The sequence below is a fragment of the Notamacropus eugenii genome, chromosome 2, assembly GCF_028372415.1.
Source record: "Notamacropus eugenii isolate mMacEug1 chromosome 2, mMacEug1.pri_v2, whole genome shotgun sequence".
Classification (NCBI taxonomy): Eukaryota; Metazoa; Chordata; class Mammalia; order Diprotodontia; family Macropodidae; genus Notamacropus; species Notamacropus eugenii.
Window position 1 is genome coordinate 307,643,170 of NC_092873.1, and position 18,450 is coordinate 307,661,619.

The window sequence follows — 18,450 nt, forward strand, 5'->3', positions numbered from 1 at the left end:
AGTCAAGTAATATTATCCTGTAAGGTAATCAGAAGCTTTTATGAAATATATCAGTACTAAAAACTGGAGAAGATTCAACTGTTTGTCAATATCTCTGGAGAAAGAAACGTTTTTCCAACTGTTTTCACTACTACATAAAAGACATCTTTATTGCATTCAAGTGAGAATAGAGAGAAACCCGTAATGGATGAGATAAAACACTAAACCAAAAGTCGTGAGGGGTTCAGAGAAATTCTGCCTCATTTATCCAGATGTTATCATCACACCATGGGTTAGCAGCAATCACCCAGAAAGAGACAGTATTCTATGTGACTCTGGTATTCAAGGATAAGGAAAAGAAAACATTTGAGGACAAGCAAAAGCTCTCTAGATTCTGATGGTTCTTAGCTACATGGAAGCAAAGACAATTCTCATTTCCAAGGTGATGGTCTTTTTACCCTTGAGTATTATACTAATATCTCAGCTGGAGGAAGACTGAACATATTTTCCCTCTATGCTGTTTGTCAACATTCGATGTAGAGCAAAGTCATTTAACAGCAATTCCAATCACTGTTTTATTTTTGCTTGATTTAGCTGATAAACCCCACTAGGCTCTCAAGCTTTGATCCTGTGGTGTTAAAGCCCGGGATGTACCAGAGCAGAAAATAAGAACAACTCACATTTATGCAGCACTTGAAAGATCTTAAAATAATTTCCACATATTACTTCATTGGCTTTTTCACAACCCACCTGCTAGGTGTCAATACTACGGGTGTAATTAGCACCATTTACAGATGAGGAACATTAGGCTCTGAAAGGTAAAAGAATGTGCCCTTGGTCACCTAGCTCTTAGATGGAGGAGGATTCAGACTTGCCGCTACCTCACACTGCTCCTCTAAAAAAACCTCATCCCCCTCATTTCTGCTGTCTGTTCAGCACCAAAAAGGAAAAGCAAAGCAACATAACAGAGTCTGGAAAGCCCAGACCTGAGATCCCTCTTCCACTTAACAAGTATGGCCTCCTCCCCCCATTTAATCCCTGGAGCAATTCTCTAACTGCTGCAAATCCACATTGGTGAAGGGAGTTTCTCAGGTGCATTTCCGCCCTCCCAAACCATGTTCAGTCACTTTTTTAGTCACATCTGACTCTAGGTGATCCCATTTGAGGTTTTCTTGGCAAAGATACTAGAGTGCTTTGCCATTTCCTTCTCCAGTTCATTTTACAGATAAGGAGCTGGGGCAAACAGGGTGAAGTGACTTACCCAGGATCACACAGCTAGCTAAGTGTCTGAGGCCAAATCTGAACTCTGGGAGTTGAGTCTTCCTCTCCAGACCAAGCACTCTATCCTCTTCAATATCCAGCTGCCCCCTCCCAAACCTTCCTACCCCCAGACCCCCCCAATTCCCTATCTTTTTTAAGGCTTATTCAGACATAGCTATACTTGGCTCCTGTCCTGTAACAAAGCTGAGGGACTGCTCTCCACCATGTTGTGGCCAGCAGGATGAGTAATGACCAACTACACCTCAGCACACAGCAGAGGCAGAGACACTCTCAAGAGATAACTTTCTGTCCTGGTCCTTAATTAACCATGCTGACACTGTCAAACAGCCTTCTGATAAGGAAGACAGGAGATGAACAAAAGCCACTTTAGCCACCACTGCACTCAACAAACTTCCTCTAGCATCTGTTCCTCTTGATTCACTGTAGCAGTCACTTTTGGTCGTCCCAGGGTCGTATTGCCAAAGTTGCTTTTTTCCATTTTTGCCACAAAGAAAAAAATGCCACTGCCAATGCAGCCAACTCAATAAAAGGGAAAAGGACAGAAATGAGATCAAGTAATAAGTAATGAATCATTTCAAATGCTAAAATTTAAGTAGGAGTTAGAGGGAAGGCCTGGGATCTAGCTCTCTTCATGCCCTCTTCCACACTCCAATTGCTAGTGATGTAACTTCTCTACTTCTGCTCCATCCAAGGCAAAGCATGAAGGTTAACGGGCTGTGTGCCAGAGGCTGTGGCTGAGCTCCCCTCTTCCTCCCACCCAAGTAGTACACTCACTACCTGTATTACTCACTCCAGTGCTGGAAAGCATTGGCATCAGTGCAGTTAATGGTCATTTCTAGGGCAAAGCTGTCTCTGGCACATCATGCGAGTCCTGAAGCAGAGTGCTTAGGGGCCAGCAAGAGGAGCCTGAGAGCACAGGGCTCTGCACAGAGCAAACAGAAAGCGCTCATCAAGCTTCACATGCACAAAAGTGAAAAGAGAAGAACAGGAAACTGACACCCATTCTTCAGCAGACCCAAGTCTGTTTGACAGTAACAAAAAGATTTTCTAAAGAAAATCAGCAGACTGAATAGACCCTTCCGTTACAATAAAAGATTCGGTGGTCAAAGGATATGAATAGGCTATTTTCAGAGGAAGAAATTAAAGATAGCTCTAAATCACTTTTGATTAGAGAAATGCAAATCAAAACAACTCTGAGATACCACATCACACCTAAAAGATTGGCAAACATGACAGAATAGGAAAATGGTAAATGCTGGAGAGGATGTGGGAGAGTTGGAACACTAATTCATTGTTGGTGGAGCTGTGAGCTCATCCAACCATTGTGGAGAGCGGTTTGGAACTATGCCCAAAAGGCTACAAAAATGTGCATATCCTTTGACTCAGCAATATCGCTTCTAGGACTATATCCCCTCGAGATCATAAAAATAGGAAAGGGTCCCACATGTACAAAAATATTTATAGCAGCACTCTTTGTAGTTGCCAAAAACTGGAAATCAAGGGGATGCCCATCAATTGGGGAATGGCTGAATAAGTTGTGGTATATGAATGTAATGGAGTCCAATTGTGCCATATGATCTGATGCTGAGCAAAAGGAGAAGAACCAGGAGAACTTTGTGCACAGCAACGACCACAGTGTGCGAGAGTTTTCTCTGGTAGACTTGGAACTTCATAATAACACAAGAACTTAAAAAATATATATATATATAATTCCCAATGGTTTTCTAAGACAAAATACCTTCCACGCTCAGAGAAAGAACGATGGAATTCATCTGCAGATAGCAGATCATGTTTGTATATATGTGTGTGTGTGTGTATTTTGTTTTGATTTGTTATATGATTTCTTCCATTTATTTTAGTTCGTCTACACAGCATGACTATAGTGAAAACATATTCAATAGGAAAGTATATGCAGATCCTATATAGAATTGTATGGTGTCTAGGGGAGGGAGGGGGAGTAGGTGGGGGGATAAAAATCTAAGTTTTTTGGTAGTGATTGTAGAACATTAAAAAATAAAAAAAAAATTTAAAAAAACAATAAAAGATTCGAGTTAGATACCTTAAATCACAATCTTCCTAGCTAGGTGGGCACTGTGCATTTGCTACCTGGGATTTTAAAAATTTCCTCAGAAAATAAGTTTGTGTCTGAACATCTCCTGCTGGGCAGAATTCCACCCACATGAATTGAGTTGGGGGGCTGAAGATGAACAGATGAGAAACCAAAGCATAACCTAAACTGACATGACATGCTAAAACAAATTTGACCCTGGGTTCAGAGAAGAATATTCTTGAAAACAGTATGCATGACCACATCAAAAACAATGAAATATATTTTAGAGTCCTGTGTAGATCATAAATGTTTAAGTCCTTAAATTACAGTGTATGGTTTTGTGCTACTCCTCTCATTTTGGAAGGTCAACATCTCCTAAGGGAAAGCAGGGTATTTCAGTTAGCAAGCTGGCATCTATCAGTGGTCCAGAAATGGACCATACAATACAACCCGCATGACTTTTAAAGGGGGTTTGGATCAACACTCTTCAAACAGAGCTTCGTTCAGTGAGGATAAACAGATGTCCACAGCATAATCAGGTACTCTGTTGTTGTTCCATTGCTCAGTCACATCCAAGTCTACATGACCCCATAGATCATGTCAAACTCTGCTATCCTCCACTATCTCCCAAAGTCTGTCCAAGCTCATGCTCATTGCTTCCAGGACACTAACTATCCATCTCATCCTCTACCATTTCCTTCTCCTTTTGCCTTCAATCTTTCCCAACATCCAGATCTTTTCCAGTGAATTCTGTCTTTTCATCATGTGGCCAAAGTGGTTAAGCTTCAGCTTCAATATCTGACCTTCCAATGAATTAGTTTCTTTAAGTACTTACTAATTTGATCTCCTTGTTGTCCAAAGGACTCTCAAAAGTTTTCTCCAGTGCCACGATTTGAAAGCATTGATTCTGCAGCGCTCAGCTTTCCTTACAGTCCAATTCTGTCAGCCTTACATTGCTACTGGAAAAGCCATAACTTTGACTATATGGACCTTTGTCAGCAAGGTGATGTTTTTGCTTTTTAGCATGCCATCCAGCTTGGCCATAGCTTTGCTTCTAAGGAGCAAGAGTGTTTTAATTTCATGGCTGGAGTCACCATCTGTAGCGATATTTAGCCCAAGAACATAAAATCCACCACTGATTCCACTTCTCACTCTATTTGCCACGATCGTATTTTTTTTTTTTTGATGTTAAGCTTCAAGCTAGCTTTTACACTCATCAAAAGGCTTAATTCTTCTTCATTTTCTGCCATGGATGTGGTATCATTGTTATCATTTATTCATAGATTACTAAAAAAAGAGACTCACCTGTACTAAATACAGCTCAATAATTACATACTAAGTAAATGTTAGATAGGGCTTTCTAAACTAATCTTCTCCCACAGACTGGCAAGCTAATTCCTTAGGAGAGAATTCTTTTTTTTCTTGAAGAATTTTATCACAACAAATCTTTCAGTGTAGGCCTACAGCATCATATCCATGTTCACACTACCAGTGTAAATGAAGAGAGCCTATTCATTGCCTAGATGGTAATGACAATCTCCAGCAGGGCAGTGCTGTTCCCAGAGTCAAGGCAAGCACTGCTTGGTTCCCTTTTTCTATCTGATTTTGGGGTGTATTTCACATCTCTTCTCCCAAAAGGAAGCTGAGACGACCAAATTTAAGTTAATTAGTGTATTTAATGGGAGTAGCCCAATTTGCCTCTGATATGAATTTAAGTGATGGTGGATTTCAGGGTAAGAAATATGTGGAGGCTTGCACAATCAATCCCTCTCCGTGGCAACAAGAGTGAACAAATTCCACCCACAGGGACTTTTCTAGCTCTACAATCCACAGTGTTGAATCCCACTGGCCAAAAGCCCAAACACAGCACTGACATTAAAACAGGCACTCTTTAGAGCTCTATAAATTAAGCTGTCAAATTAGCGTAAAAACCCTTACAATAAAGATCAATAAATTATTCAAAGTTAACATGAAATCTTTACTTTTGGTGGAGGAGGCCAGAAGTAAGATCAACACTTAAGAAATACTTGGAAGGCAAAGATCCTACAGGAAACCGATGGTGGGAAGGGTTGGAAACACAGAGGTCAGCAGTCACCTCTTACCCACCTAGGATTTTCATGTTTACTTCCCTGCACACTGAGCAGATTCCTCTGAAGTTAAGACCATTCCTTCTCTGGAATATAGAAAGAGTACTCTGAGTAATGCTTCCTTTCCATTTTAATAACACCAATAATCTAAACAGAATAATGCATGGGCTCTTTAACGAATAAAAGGCTAAAACTTAGCCAACGCCTCTCCTGATGACCTGAAAGTAAAGGTCACAAATTCCAGTAATTTAAGTATAACCTTAGAGAGCTCCATGGATGTCAAACTCTGTGCCACACATGTTCCCCACCCCACCCCAGAAAAAAAAAGCTAAAGTAGTAAACCCAAACATCATGTCACTTCCTACCCCATAACAAATCAGAAGGACCTGCAATGAGTCAGGTCCAACAGTGGAAAAAAGTCACATTACCAGGAATAATTAGTCTCCAAATAATGAACAAATGTTCCAAATATATATTGAACAGAGTTTTAAAAAAATCTACTTTAATAACACTAAGCATTAACATTACACCAACATCAGTACAATGAATCAATCATTTCAAGTTAAATAATCAATCAACATGGCAAGCCAAACCATCAAGCTTAGAGATAAATGAAGGGGGGAGGGGAAAAGAAGAAGCTTCAGCAGTTAGAACAAAGGAATGTAGTGAAATTCAGCATAAATTTACTTCCTATTATGACAGAGGTGGTATCCTATTTTCCACATCTCAGGAAAGCAGTCAGTCTTAAATGAGCTACACATCAGTGGTTTTTAAGAATAAATATCATTAGTTCAGGATTAGAGGCAGTGGAAACGGCAGATACTAAGGAAAATGAAGTACGTGTGACAAATGAAAAGAAATTCTCTCCCAAAGCCACAAGGCAAGTGGTAGAAATAAGGAGAAAAGGGGCAGCTAAATCCAGCCTCTGACACTTTCTAAATAAATGACCCTAGGCAAGTCCCTTAATTCAGATTGTCTCAAAAAAGAAAAAGGAAAAGAAAATAAGGAGAAAAAAATGAATAGCACCCAATGGAAGGAACAACTTTCCTTTGTTGTTGGAGAAGGGGAAGGGAGGGGAAGGAATAAGTATCTGTACAGTGCCTACTATGTGCCTGGCACTAAGTTAATAGCATTTGGTTTTTATATCCTACATTGGTATACAAAAAGCAGAAATATAAAACTATGCAAGCAAATATATTGGAACAAAAGGGAAGTGAAGTGATTTTGGACTGGAAATGCAAGGGCCAAACTTTTAACAAAGGACCCCCCCCCCCCCCCCCCGCCCCTGTTCCTGTCCTTAGGAGGCCTTAGGAGGCCTAGACTCTGATGAGGAGGAGTAGAAGGGCAAAGAGATATAGAATTCAAGGGGCAATGGAGAGAAGGGACCCTAGGGAAGAGGAGGATCAAAAAACTTCCCAGGAGAGGGGGTCCCCGACTATCTAGACAAACATCAGCCAACTGATGCCTTTCTGTATGAGGGTCAGTAAGGTAAGAACAGTTTCTACATTTTTCAATACAATAAAACTTTTTTTGTAAATGCAAAAACCACTGGAGAAAAACGGACTGCCCAGTTTGCCCACACCTATACATACTGTTGAGATTCATAGCAAGACCATTTGTTTATAGAGAATACTCCTCATTTCTTATCATACTCTAACACCCTAAGTGTGAGTGCATACATCCGCAAGTATTGCTGTGTCTTAATTCACCTGTTAATATTATAAGTTCAATTAGGGCAGTTAATGACTCAGTAAACTCAGGGGCTTCTTGTGCCTTCTAGGAATAGAACAGGAATATTTATGACTTTAAAAATGGCTCATAACTTGGCTCTCAGGCTAGCCATCTCATCGTCTGCCATTCTGCTACACTACTCGGACTTCTCTATCAACTCACAGGATTTTTATCATCTTGTAGATCACATCAACTTTGGTCATCATTACTCATTAGAACCCTCTGAATGGAAGGGGAAGAGGAGGGGAGGTTTCTCCCCAAACCTCCATTTAGGGAGGGCCTCCCAGTCAGCCATTTCTTTATTTCCCACCTCTGCATAAACTCTTAGAAAGCTTTTTTCTTATTTTTGATTCTGTAATTCCAGTGCCTGGCACATAATCAGTGCTAGATAAATGCTTAGCTGACATAACTCTCAAGTTGTATCAGCATTTCAAAATACCTGTGAAATAAATTAATTTGGATATTCTACTGGATCCTCAAACTCAAAACATCCCCAATGGTACTCATCTTCAACAAGAATGCCCTTGCCCTGCTCCAGCCCATTTCTCCTCACATCTTAACTCACTTCTAGGAGAATAAGGTGCAAAGAAAGCACCAATCTGCCCTGCTCAAGGAAGATAAAGACTAGGATCTGCCTACATTAGGGAAACCACAGGCCCAGTCCCTAGGCCCTTTAAACTCCATTGCAGTGTACCCCACAGCTTCTAATGCCTTTTTCAAAGGACCAATCAAACCAAGAGCACTTATTTTTAGAGCATCCTACTTCTAATTTCTTATCCCACGTTCACATTATACTGTGTGTATGTGTGTGTGTGTGTGTGTGTGTGTGTGTGTGTGTGTGTGTGCGTGTAAGGAGGGAGAAAGGGGGAGAGATGTGGTACGTATAGACCGAAGTTTTGTGGGGGTAGTGATTATGGTGTCTTCCTCTTTGTAGCACCATGGCACCAAGTCTAGTATCTTATACACAGGAGAGAGTCAAATACTTCCTGAAAGAGATAAAAAAGTACTCCAAGGCATAAGACAAATTATTCCCCTGGAGAAAAATAAAATTTTATCCAAGTCTTTTGATGTCAACTGAACGTTAAATGTGTGCACATTCTGACTCTCTCTTCTAAAAAACTGAATAAAAAAAGGATTCTAGAGAGAAAGGAGCAAAAGAAAATTAGAGAGGCCAACAAAGTATCACTTGTATCTGTCACATGTAGCCCAACATACATGTCACAGGGAGACAAGCTTACAAGAAAAGATATGTTCTGAAGAAGTCAATGCTGTTAAAAGCATCCTTAACATGCCTTCCAAGTCTGGAGTTTTATTCAAAAGCCAAAGTCAAGGTCAAATTGCTGATACAGAGCACTCCAGTAGAAGTGCACCATCCTATGAGTTAACTTCAGTTAGAAGCTGAATGTGTAAACTGATGATCATCCCGCAGGTTCCTTTTCAAACTGGGTCAATGAATTAACATTTCAATTCAACCATACAATCAGGACTAAGTTAAAGAATATCATTTAAAGGATCAAGGCCAAACCCTGGCTAGTGGAAACAAGTTAATGAACAATAAACTGAGCAGAAGCAGAAAGAACAATTTATAACACAATACCTTTGGTAAAGAAAAACAACTTCCAAAGACAAAAGGCCTTTGACCAAAGCCAGATGTCCAGAGGATCTATCGGAAGCGTGTTACCCACCACCTGATGAGACTAGATGGACTCAATGAACAGAAAGAGACGCCGTGGCTTTGTGGACTTGTTTTGCTTGACTCTGCTTACTTATTACAAGGGTTATTTACTTATCTCTAAGCTTTTAATAGGGGAAAGGACGAGCAGCAATAACGATGTCAAAAAAATGTCACTGAAACTTTTTTTTGATGCAAGGAAAAGAACAGAAAAGAATTCAGAAGAAAATGCAGACAAGTATGGCAGCTTTGAAAGTAATGTGTGGAATTTACATCTTTTTTTTAAAAAGCAAGCAGCAAGGATGGAGATTCATGGTTTCATATACAATCCTCTTTTTGTGTTCAATGGTGTCAAGGGAAATGCTCACTGCTTTGGAGTTTAGGTTCAGAAAAAACTGTTAGAACTTCTAATGCCTACACCACAAGGCAATGTTTACCACAAGAAACATTCTTCTTTTCTATCTGGGACAATTTTTACAAAAAAACATTTGCACAAGGGCAATGGAAACTTTAAATTGCACCATCCAACTGCCTTCATACAAACTTGTACATCTCACTGCCAACAGCCCACGCAGTCAAGTTTATGCCTTGTAGATGTTCTATAAAAACCTCAACAAGGATCAAGCACGTTCAGGACATAAACACAGATGAAACAAAGGATTATCCCTCGCTCTTTTCATTTCAACTTGTCTTTTTGTCAATGGTGAGAAACCGATGGAAATTACAAAGACTCCTAGAGCTGCAATACTAAAGAGGTCAATTTGCCACAAAATCAGGAAAAGTTCAAGTACAGAGTCTCATTATTGTACCTACAAAATAAAGAAATCAAGCAGATGTTTCCAAAGAGCTATTTCAATGTGGCACTGTAGCTACTTAAATCTTCATTCAGTATTTGTAAAAGAGATAAGCTAGAAGCCTTCTCATAGACCAGGAGTGAAACAAGGATACCCACTGTCACCACTATTACTGAATACTGTATTAGAAATGCTGGCAATAACAATAAGAGACGAAAAAGAAATTGAAGGAATCAGAATGGGTAATGAGGTAATAAAACTATCTCTTTTTGCAGATGATAAGATGATATACTTGGAAAATTCTAGAGATTCAACTAAAAAGCTAGGCGAAACAATTAATAATTTAGTTAGTAGTAGTAGGATGTAAAATAAACCCACATAAATCATCAGCATTTCTATATATCACCAATAAAACCCTGTAAGAAGAAATAGTAAGAGATGCCTCATTTAAAATAACCATATAGCATAAAATACCTGGGAGTTTACCTGCAAAAATGAACCCAGGAACTACAAGAACATAATTATAAAACACTTCTTACAGAAACGAAGTCTGACTTAAATAACTGGAGAAATATTAATTGTTCATAGGTAGGCAGAGCCATATAATAAAAATTTCAATTCTGCTTTATTTTAATGCCATCCCAATTAAATTACAAAAAATTATTTCATCAAGCTAGAAAAAAATGACAAAAGGTCAAGAATACCAAAGCAATTAATGAAAAAAAATGTAAAGGAAGGAGGTTTAGCAGTACCACATTATATCATGAGGTAGTAATTATCAAAACTATCTAGTATTTTCAAAGAAATAGAAAGGTGGACTGATGGAACACAGTAGACATACAATACACAACAGTAAATTATTATAATAAACTTGTGTTTGACAAATGAAAAGATTTAAACTTTTGGGATAATAATTCAATATTTGGTAAAAACTGCTGGGAAAACTGGAAAACAATCTGACAAAAATTGGGTATAGACCAATATCTTATACCATTTACCAAGATAAGGTCAAAATGGATACATGACCTAGACATAAATGGAGATATTACAAGTAAATTAGAAAAACATGGAACATATTACCTATCAGACTTATGAACAGGAGAAGATTTATGAATAAACAAGAGATAGAGAGCACTGTGGGATATAAAATGGATAATTTTGATTACATTAAATTAAAAAGGGTTTGTACAAATAATACCAATGTAGCCAAGATCAGAAGGAAAGCAGAAAATTGAAGGGGAAAATTTTACAGACAGTTTCTTGGATAAAGGTCTCATATCTTAAATACACAGAGAACTGTCAAATTCATAAGGATAAGAGTCATTCTCCAATTGATAAATGGTCAAAAGGTACTTTTCCCATGAAGAAATCAAAGCTACATGTAATCATATGAAAAAATGTTCTAAATATTATTGATTAGAGAAATGCAAATTAAAACAACTTTGAGTTATCATTTCGTATCTATCCGACTAGTTAAAATGACCGAAGAAGAAAATGACAAATGCTGGAGAGGATATGGAAAATTTGGGAAGCTAATACATTGTTGGTGGAACTGATCCAATCATAACGGAGAGTGTTACACCCAAAGCGTTATACAAACTGTGTATATATACCCTTTGACCCAGCAATACCACTATTAGGTCTGTTTCCCAAAGTAATCAGAGAAAAAGGAAAAGAACTCATATGTTCTAAAATATTTATAGCAGCTTCATGGTGACAAAGAACTAGAAATTGAGGGGATTTCCATCAACTGGGGAATGGCTAAACAAGCTGTGGTATATGAGGCACAGTCTAGAATAACTGTCAATCGAATACATTTTGTTGGGGCATAAAAAGCATGGAAACGGGCATGCTGCCATCTCTTGAAAAAAGTTTGCTTCTATCCTATTTGAATGGTCATAAAAGCTACTTACTAAAACTGGAAGGTGACTATGCAAAACAGAGGAGGAATTTGGTTACAGGTTATAACAAGCTGGGCTTGTTTTGCCTTTTATGGGCTACTACTGAATTCCCTTAAAATTTTCTATGCAGAAAGCTAAAATGTAGTTCCCCAAAAACATGTGAAATTGCTTGTGTGTTTATATAACTACCATCTGGAGCCACAGCCTGGTTAGGGCAAGTCTTTGGAAGCAGGACCTGTCCACCAAAATGTCTCACTGCCATCGTGCAGGCCTCTTTCCTTAGTCTACCTGTCAGAAAGCAAAAATATCCACTGTGTTGGCATTAATTTCAAGAATCCTGCTGCTTCCAGTGGAAGAGAGAAGTGAGTCCAGTATAGATGCCACAGAAAGCCACTGTCTAGTTACAGGTCTGTGGAAGAACAGACTAATTTTGGGGACATCTGTCTTTAAATTTCTAAAATTGAGAAATGAATCAAATGGACACAACATCCTATTTGCAAACAAACGTGATTTGCTCCAAATGTCCAGCTGCTAGGAGCTGCATTCAAGTCTATGCCAGGAAACCACTGATGAGCCCTCATCCTAGATTTCTCCCTAACTTGTCTCATTTCTCTTCGACTATACAACCTGAGCTACTTTTGACTTCTCAACCCAAAGGTGGCATTGTTTACTGCTGACCATAATAAGCCTTTTAGTATCAGAATCCTGGAAGCTAATTTAATTGGAAGCAGGACCAGAAAGGAGAAAAAAGAAAATGGAAAGTAGCCAAACAATTTCCCCTCTAACCAACTCCAGAAAGAGTGCTCAAGCATTCCAGAACCAGATGCAACAAATTCCTAAAACACCAAAGTACTTTCTATTTTGAAGTGAGATAATAAAGTCCATCCCATAAATCTCCAGAAATATCCCAAGCCAAAGAATAACAGTCTATGACTAATTAGGATAATTTTCCCTATCTTCCATCAAAGGATATTACTTATTACTGCTTAGGAGGGAGATGTCCAGACCACTGCTCACATAGAAAAGCAATGTCCAAGGTCTCATTAGCAAATAAAGGACTACATATGACCAAAGAAAAGCGAAGGAGAGAGGCTTACCAGACTGTCCAACCCTCCTCCTAAGAGGTCCACGGCCCCCATCTGCATGGAGGAAACCTGTGGCACATTGACAGGGGGACCCAAGTCAAGGTTCAGAAGGTCACCCAGCAAGTCACCCTGAGAGGGGATGACTTGAGGCTGTTCCAGATTGGTCGTGGTGGTGGTGCCAACAGGACTGTCTCCAGCATCAGTGCTGTAAGAATGGAGAGAAAAACAGAATATGGAAAAGTCGGTTCCATCTAGAACAAAATTTTAAAAAACAAAAAAGATGACTAACAGATACACTACATTAGGAAAACACAACAGACGTGGAGACATTCAATTTATACCCACTTCTTCAAACACCTGTTTGTGTCTTTGATTACTCCACCCATAAGTGTCCAATGACTTTGACTGACTAGATGACATGCCCTTGTCATCTGACTTTAGTTCTCTCATGGAGCAGATTTTGAGACAAAGAACAAAACATTTTTGTCTTCTTAACTTCTAGATCACTTACAATTTTGTTGCTTTGGAAATTATGGTGTTCCACGATCCCACCCTCTTTCCCAATCCAGCATTACCTAGAAAATATCCTTAATAAAAACAATGGATTTTCAGCCAAGGATCCCTTTAAAGCCTTCTGAAAGTTCCTAAGGGCCATCTAGCCAACTCTCCTCCCTCAGTTCCATTCTGGGCCTAACTCATTATCTACCATGTTTATCCTGGATGTATGTACTGATACCACCATTCAACAGACTGGCCTGACACCATATACCACAGTCTGAGCAAAAGAACTTCATCTCATAAGACAACTTTTCATTTACTTCATTTTTCCTAGCTAGATTTCTTTTGACTAATCTCATTGTGGAGACCCTATAATATTTTGACATTTGCTCCCCCTAAAAGAATTTAAACCCTTTTTTGGGCCACATGTTGAGAAATGAAGTTGATGAGATGAAAAGGACCTTGAAGGAAAACAGAGGAAAAAGGGGGAAAAATGCTGTGAAGAGCCTAGAACACAAGTCCGGGCAGTTTAGATTTGATGCTACATGCAATGTAAGCCAATGTAGGTTTCTGAATACTTGAATGACATGATGAAAATTATATGGAAGCAGTCAACTGTAGAATGGATGCACATGGAGAAAATGAAGGCAGAGAGATTAGCTGCTAAAATATGTCTGGTGAAAGTGAGGTAAGTCCAGAACTAGGAGGGGTGGTTGTAAAAATTCAAAAGGAAGAGACAAGTCCAAAAAATACTGAAGAAGTCTAATTGGGAGAATTTAGCAATTGATGAGATAGGGGTAGGAAGAAGAAAAAAATATAGAGAGAAGAAGTGAAGGAAGAAAAGGTAAATAAGGGATTTCAGAGAATCACAAGAAGTCAGTCTTGCATCAACTGATGCAGTGAAAAAGAACCAAGAAAACAACCTATATAATCACTACAATAATGTAAATGAAAAAAAAAAAAGACAGCTAAGTTCAGGTCAGAGGCATGGTCAGTACTACTCCCAAAGAACAGATGCTGAAAGATCTTCCTTCTTTCAGGGCAAGGAGGAGGGACACAGACTCCAGATGCAGAATACTGCAGATGCTGACACATACAGTAACTGTATGAGTTGATTTTGTTTTTCCTTAATACAAGATATAGTTTGGGAAGCAGAGGATAATACTGAGAAAAAACTATGGTGTCAAAATGGTATCAACACAATTTTTTAAAGTTTAAAAAAAGCACGAGAAAGGAAGAAAATGACCATGAAAGTGGTGGCACTAATAATGGTAAAACAAACAAAAAACAAAATGGGATACTAAAAGAGAGGAGATCAATTTTTCAAGCTTAACTTTTTAGTAAGGATGCCATACCCACATAGGAGGTAAGGGAAGAGAAAGATCTGGACTAGAGAAACAAATCAGTCAATAGATTTTACCTATCTGTAACAATGGAAATCACAAGAATTACTAAATTCTACGAAGAAATCAAGTAATTATAAGAGAAAGAACAAAGGGAGTTGACATCACACTCATAGTTAATGGGCAGGTGGTAGGGAAGGATAAAGAATAGTTATAAAGGGCACAAAAGATCAGTCCAACAAAAGAGCAAAGGGGGAACCCAGGCACAGAAGCCAAAGATGCCTCAAACTCCAAGAAAGTAATCAGTGCCAAGTATAGGGAGGTAAATGGAAAAAGAAATTGGCCAGGAGCCTCCCAGAAATTCCACCAAATCCATACCTTAAGTCCAAAGTCCTGTCTTTTACATCTGCCACTGAGTAATGTGTAAGAATATATGGGTTACCAACATCAACAGGTACAGACCAAGTAACAAGAGAGAAAGTATACACAAATCCTACAGATCTGAAATGGAAAACTCAGAACTAGCACAGAGGTCACACACACACACACTCACTCACGTTCTCTCTCACTCTCTCTCTCAATATAGAAGAAATGGATTTGTATTGACAGCTTATGGGAAACAACAGTAAGGTTAAAGCAATATTTCAAAATGCTGAGATGTTCCTACAATAGACAAAGATTTACCACCTCAACCCCACACTCTGGCATAAAAGTATAGGATACACTCAACAACTGGTCTCTTATTCTACCTAAGTAGCAACCAATTTGAAATGGACTATTAAAGAAAAAAAAGAATTCCACCCAAAACACAACCTATCTAGTAATAAAGGTGTTCTAAACCATTAGAAAAGACAGAATAACATTTTCAGTGTGGTTTCATTCCATGTCAGATGCAATAATACTTATTAACCTGAAATTGCAAATTAACATTGGTGTCAGCAATATTTCCAAAAGCATTCCATTAGCCATTTGTGTGTGTGTGTGTTTTTTAAAGAGGAATCCTTTTGTGCCAACTAAATTCCTTGTTAATAAACTCAAAAATGGTATCAGGGAGGGGATCATGGAATAAATCATCAAACAACCAATTCAGAGTCCCCAACCAAAAAAAAAAGGTCTCTAAATAAGAAACTTCCTTGAAAAGTTTATTTCTTTCCTTGTGTCCTAGAGAAAATTTTCTTATAATTTTCCCCCCTTATATCTGACAGTCACTCAGAAAAAGAAGAGACCTGGATTCCCTGGAGGTTGCATATATCACAAAGTTAAGGGTCAAACAGGCTATCCAGTTCTCCTTTGGTACTTTGGAGTAAGCACAGGGATGGCATAATTAGCAAATCAGTGTACCCCAAATAAACCAAGCTTGAGGGCAGCATGACCTGGGTTTCAGGTTTGCCACTGGGCATATGACCTTGGCCAAGGCCCTTTCCCCTTGGGAGCCCTGGGCACCTCTCTGAAGGGCCAGTCAGCTGCTGACTCAGTAGAGAGAGCTTTCTCACTGGGACGCTTCCCACACCAAGGAAACCACAGGTCCACCCCAACCCCCCCAAATAAAGGCCTGGCACTGGGGATCAAATGACAAAGTAAGGCATCCCCTAGGCTCAGGAAGCTAAGACTCCTGAAAATAATATCACTTCACTTCTCTTAAAAGGGGTTTAAAAAATTCATATTAAGGGTCACATTATCATTTTCATTAAAAGATTTCCTGCTCCTTTTCTTGTCAACAACAAAGCAATGAATTTCTGTATTTTATCTAAACATTTTTAGAAAAACCTTATGACACATCACTTTAGCCTTTAGCCACATCACTCATAAAGGCAAAATGCTACCCACAAACAGAGCAATGGAGGTAGAAAGGAAAGGCCACCACACTCCATTAGGATCCAAATCCCTAGTCAGAATCTCCATCTACACAGTCTGCTATAGAGAGAGCTCTCTGAAGAGAGGCCACCATGGATCTACTCTAATCACAAGAACTGTGGCCTAACTATAGAGCCACAATAGCGGAATGAAGCCAAGCCAATAATGGAGGTCAATATCCCTTAACCCTGCTCCTTCTCTGCCCTGAGACAACAGGCAAATCCTTCCCAGAGCTGAGTTTCATTTTTCTTTTAGTAAAACAAACTGAGGTGTTAACAGTACAAGATAACTAGAGCAAAACTTAGTGGTTTTTCATTTATCCTTCAGCACCCCCCCACCCCTACATCCTTCCATCTAAGGTCTAGTCTTTCTGTTTGAAATGGCCCAACTCAAGGGATTTTACAGAGAATATTTTTAATTCCTAGCAGGCAACCCTTGGATGTCAATTTGAAAGGACAGTACTGGTACATCCCAAATTTCAGTGATTACAGAAGAGGCAATGCTAAAATAATGCTAACTGGCACTTTTAAGTGTTATTACAAGAATAAAAAGGTCTTACACACACAACCAGTTGAGTGATGATAAACAAAGTCAAGCCATTTCACTGAATTTGGCTTTTTCTTAATAGACTGTAGAAGGGTGGTCAGGAAATAATCTAGTTTCCAGTCAGACAAGATCATTGGAAGGTATAGACTCCAACTCTCCCTAAAGGCAGTTCTTGCTATAACTGCTTTACTATTAAAGAGGGAAATCCAGCTCTCTGAAAATAACCACAAAAGAGGGATTTCCATCAATCTGGACCAATCTTTTCCATGGCTGATACCAAGGAAGATAATGGAAATATCTTACTAGGCTGACAGTTTAGAAATGTTACTTGCGACTGCCTTACCATCTTGTTTTTTATTTCTAAAATATCCCCACAGCAGGAAACTGAAATGTAATATATTTTCTAAAGCTCCATTTTTCATCTAACTCTCTCAGCCACCAACTCTGATAAGGAACTGAACTCGCCCAAGTATCTGGTAATCAGCAATGGGTTTACTCTTTGACATCAAAATTCTATCAATAATTACAAGTGCCCAGCGCCTGAGCCCACAAATTCTGACCCACAAGAGAGAGAGCACTACCACCTGAGTTCACTATCATCACTAGTAGCCAGCAGAGGGACTTCTTTCCCAGGACACTCCCCCTCTGGCAGGACAAACCCTACCCCACTAGGCTGGATCTTTCTCCAAAGTGCTTACCTCCCATGATGAATGGGCAAGTGTTTTCGGTGGATTCCATGGCTCCCCTCGACAAAAGCATTGGGAGGCTTATGATATACAGAGGCCAAAGAACCAATGTGACAGATAAGCTCGTCCAACAGGGTGGGCTCAATCAGGTCTGTCTCCTCAGAGATCAAGGGCTTTTCGGATAAGACTACTTCCTTGGCTGTCACAGGATCCGTGGAAAGAAGGCGCCAGTAGATATAACCCCGGTCTCGAAGGTCAGGATTATCAGAATCCTACAGAAAAAGCAAGGAGTTCTTTTGGATTTTATCTGCATAGAGAAAAACCCAAACTTCCTCATCTTACAATGCTTGGTGTATATATGATGCACTATGTGGATGAAACGTAGCTTTTTCAAGAGGGTCATCTTACGTTTTCTAATCCAGCAGGGAGTAAGAGTGAAAAATGTCATTCAAAAGTTGAAAGAAAAACTAAAATAAAGAAAAACTCCAAAAATTCAATGTAAAACTATCAGAACTCTAGGTAAGGCTTAGAACATTTAAAAATACATTGCCAAAACAAGTAAACAAGTTTTACAACAGCTCCTATATGTCTTTTACTTAAATCTCTGTCTAAATGTTTCCTTCCCAGTTTCTACCAACCCAGGTCAATTTCAAGCACCGATTTTTTTTAAAAGCACACTGTGCAATGAAAGAGTAAAACCATTTAGCTTGGGACTGATATTAATGCAAAGATCTCCCCAAATTTTCATCTTGTGAGAAGTCACACAGCTTAGTTTTAGAAGTACCTGAGACATCAACTCGTGTGACCTAAGGCACAAGCCCTCACTGTGGAAGTCACTTGTCCAAACTCAACTACTTGAACCATGAAAGTACCATAAGAGTCCTCTGAGCATGGCAATACAGTGTCCCAGTCTAGCCACTTTGGTCATGGAAGAGTCCCTTCG

General features: G+C 39.1%; 1 protein-coding gene across 7 annotated transcripts in view; it reads right to left on the minus strand.

Moving 5' to 3' along the window:
* AP2B1 (adaptor related protein complex 2 subunit beta 1) overlaps window positions 1-18,450 on the minus strand; it is a 144,753-nt gene that overhangs the window by 45,700 nt on the left and 80,603 nt on the right. For all 7 annotated transcript variants that reach the window (XM_072644916.1, XM_072644921.1, XM_072644919.1 and 4 more), the window contains 2 exons: window positions 17,520-17,779; window positions 12,593-12,785 (listed from right to left, as the gene is read on the minus strand). In XM_072644916.1, coding sequence (XP_072501017.1) covers window positions 12,593-12,785; window positions 17,520-17,779 — 453 coding nt within the window. The remainder of the gene's footprint in view (window positions 1-12,592; window positions 12,786-17,519; window positions 17,780-18,450) is intronic.